Consider the following 2,449-nt stretch of genomic DNA (forward strand, 5'->3'; position numbering starts at 1 on the left):
AAACTATTTAACGTATGTGTAAAGAGATGTTTCAAAGATTAACTGCTCACTCGAGAACTGCGCCCAGTTGAAATTCCGAGGGTACTATTGAAGTATGAACGTTTAACTTTCACGAAGATCTGGTGAACAAATTGGTGGGTTTTGAAAGACAAAAAAGCTATATGTACAAAACAAAAAATATATAAAGGGCCACAGCGGCAGATGAAGGCCAAAGTCCAAAACACTGAAACAGTGGAAGAAAAAAACTATATGGTACAATATGTATTTTTCTATTTCCACAAGATCACTTGTGCCGAGAAGCGTGAGCGTAACCCTGATGCATTGAAGGGTCCTATCCACAAGAACAAGGAGTGCTGCCAGTGGTCCGGTGAGTGTGGCGACTTGAAGAAGTGCACTCAGTCATACTGCGAGAAGGAAGCCCACTCGTCCGATGTTTACAAGCGATCCGACTTCCAGTTTTAAATTGCCTGTAGATTCTGCACACTTGACAATTAATTAATAAATTAGTACCTGAGAAATAGCATATGTTTTACATACTTCGCAGACAAATGTCAAGCATGGCATGAATAGCTTTTCATAGACGCGAGATTGTGGTTTATTATGGTATGTTATGTATTACTATTATTTGCCACAAATGGAATACATGGCTAGGCGGTATGTCAATAAGAAACTGTGAGTTATTCGATAAGATCGATCAATTAACACCACGAAAACAAGTGATCCTGCTGGTTAGATCTGTAGATTGATGGGAATTTCTCCATGAAGTAGTGATTCGTTCTGCTGATAGTGTAAGTTGACTAATATATACCACATTTGCTATTCAGGATTCCCTGGAAAACAATATGCCTTTGTTGACTGCTTCGCCATAAGGAACTACTTCTCGGTGTATACTTTTGTGCATTGTGCATTGTGAACTTCATAACTTGGGTGTGTCAGGCTGACTGTTTGACATATGTGTAAAGAGATATTCCAAAGATGAACTGCTCACTCTGGAACTGCACCCGGTTGAAATTCCGATGTTGTGTACTATAAAATGTTCGAAGTAATAAATAAAACGGTTAACTTTAACGAGTATTTTAAAAAAGTGAAACGTTTATAGAAGAGTAGGACGATGAATGACAATAGGACCATATGTCATATGACTATTTTTCAATATTTAAAAAAATAGTAGAGAACCACTCCCCGCCCCACCCCCCGGGCCCCCAGCCGGTTCGCGGTTCCGGGATTCCCGAGTTCCGTGAGCCTGAACGAGTCAACTGGCAGTCTAACATTCTGAAAGTTTACCGTCGATATAATTATGTGACTGAATTTGAAATTCAGACTTGACACAAGGGAGAGATCTGAAAGCCTGGCCCTGAAGAGAGTGGAAGGCTGAAGCTGGAAGCAGTGAAGTCAAAGCCGTGACTGCAGACTATTGCGAGGCTGGAGGCTAGAGACTTTGAGAGACTGAGACTGATGTCTGACAGTCTGACAGAGTGAGACTGACACTGCATCTTTCTGGAATCTGACACAGTGACACTCTGCCAGACTGCCACATCCAACTTGTTGACTGAGAACAACTCTTTTTGTTTTGTTAAAAAAACATTTACTTTACAGTTTAGTTTACATGTAGTTTTCAGTTTTCACAGATTCGAATGCCACATGTTACTCTACGAACGGAGTAGATTAATACGAGCCTTACGAGGCATTACCCGGCCGGCTAATTGGCAAATTTGAAATTGCAGGTATTATTATTTATTGCAGCTTACCGGACACGGGACACCGAGGGACACCGACTCACCGCCGCCGGACTGCTCTACGGTAAACTCTAGTAACTGCACTGTATGTAACTTGTAAGTTGTAGCTCTATCGTCTATACTCTCCTACAGTCTGTCTACCTGTCAGCTGTCTACTCTTAACTCTATGGCTCTATATACGGAGTGTACGCTCTCAATTTGAATTTAATTTTCTCATACATGCTCCATGCAGTTATGAACACGTTGTGCAATGTATATCATCATCACACAGACCTACAGCACATAATCGACAAGATCATATTACAAAAGCCACTTTCACAGAGACACCATACATTGTGTACTAACAAAATAAAGGGCGACTACCATGGACCTATGCATTATATAAGCCGTCGTATTCTAAATTCATCAATCAATTCAACTATACCTTTCTTATAATAACTAATAATCTATATCACAATGAAGTTTGCCACCATCGCTACTATTGCCGCCGTTGCTGTTGCTGTCAGCGCCCACACATACGAGCAGGAGATCACTTGTGGTATTAAGGGATTCACTGGGAAGTCATACGACGAGTCCAAGGTGTGCTGCGAGTATTCTGGAAACTGCGGCAATCTCTCCAAGTGTACGGAGAGTTACTGCACAGCCTCTAGCAGCTCTGGCAGTGGTAAGAACGGGTACAAGATCACTTGTGCCGAGAAGCGTGAGCGTAACCC

At 41.7% G+C, this 2,449-nt stretch overlaps 1 protein-coding gene across 1 annotated transcript; it reads left to right on the top strand.

Annotated features, from left to right (window-relative positions):
• Positions 1–201: 201 nt before the first annotated feature.
• Positions 202–523, top strand: SARC_03114 (hypothetical protein; the record flags this gene model as incomplete). The annotated part of the gene is made up of 2 exons (XM_014303107.1): positions 202–252; positions 283–523. The coding sequence occupies 2 exons, from the start codon at positions 202–204 to the stop codon at positions 460–462; spliced, it is 231 nt and encodes a 76-aa protein (XP_014158582.1). The 3' UTR covers positions 463–523.
• Positions 524–2,449: the final 1,926 nt, after the last annotated feature.

The sequence above is a fragment of the Sphaeroforma arctica genome (genome assembly GCF_001186125.1).
Source record: "Sphaeroforma arctica JP610 unplaced genomic scaffold supercont1.152, whole genome shotgun sequence".
Taxonomy (NCBI): domain Eukaryota; class Ichthyosporea; order Ichthyophonida; genus Sphaeroforma; species Sphaeroforma arctica.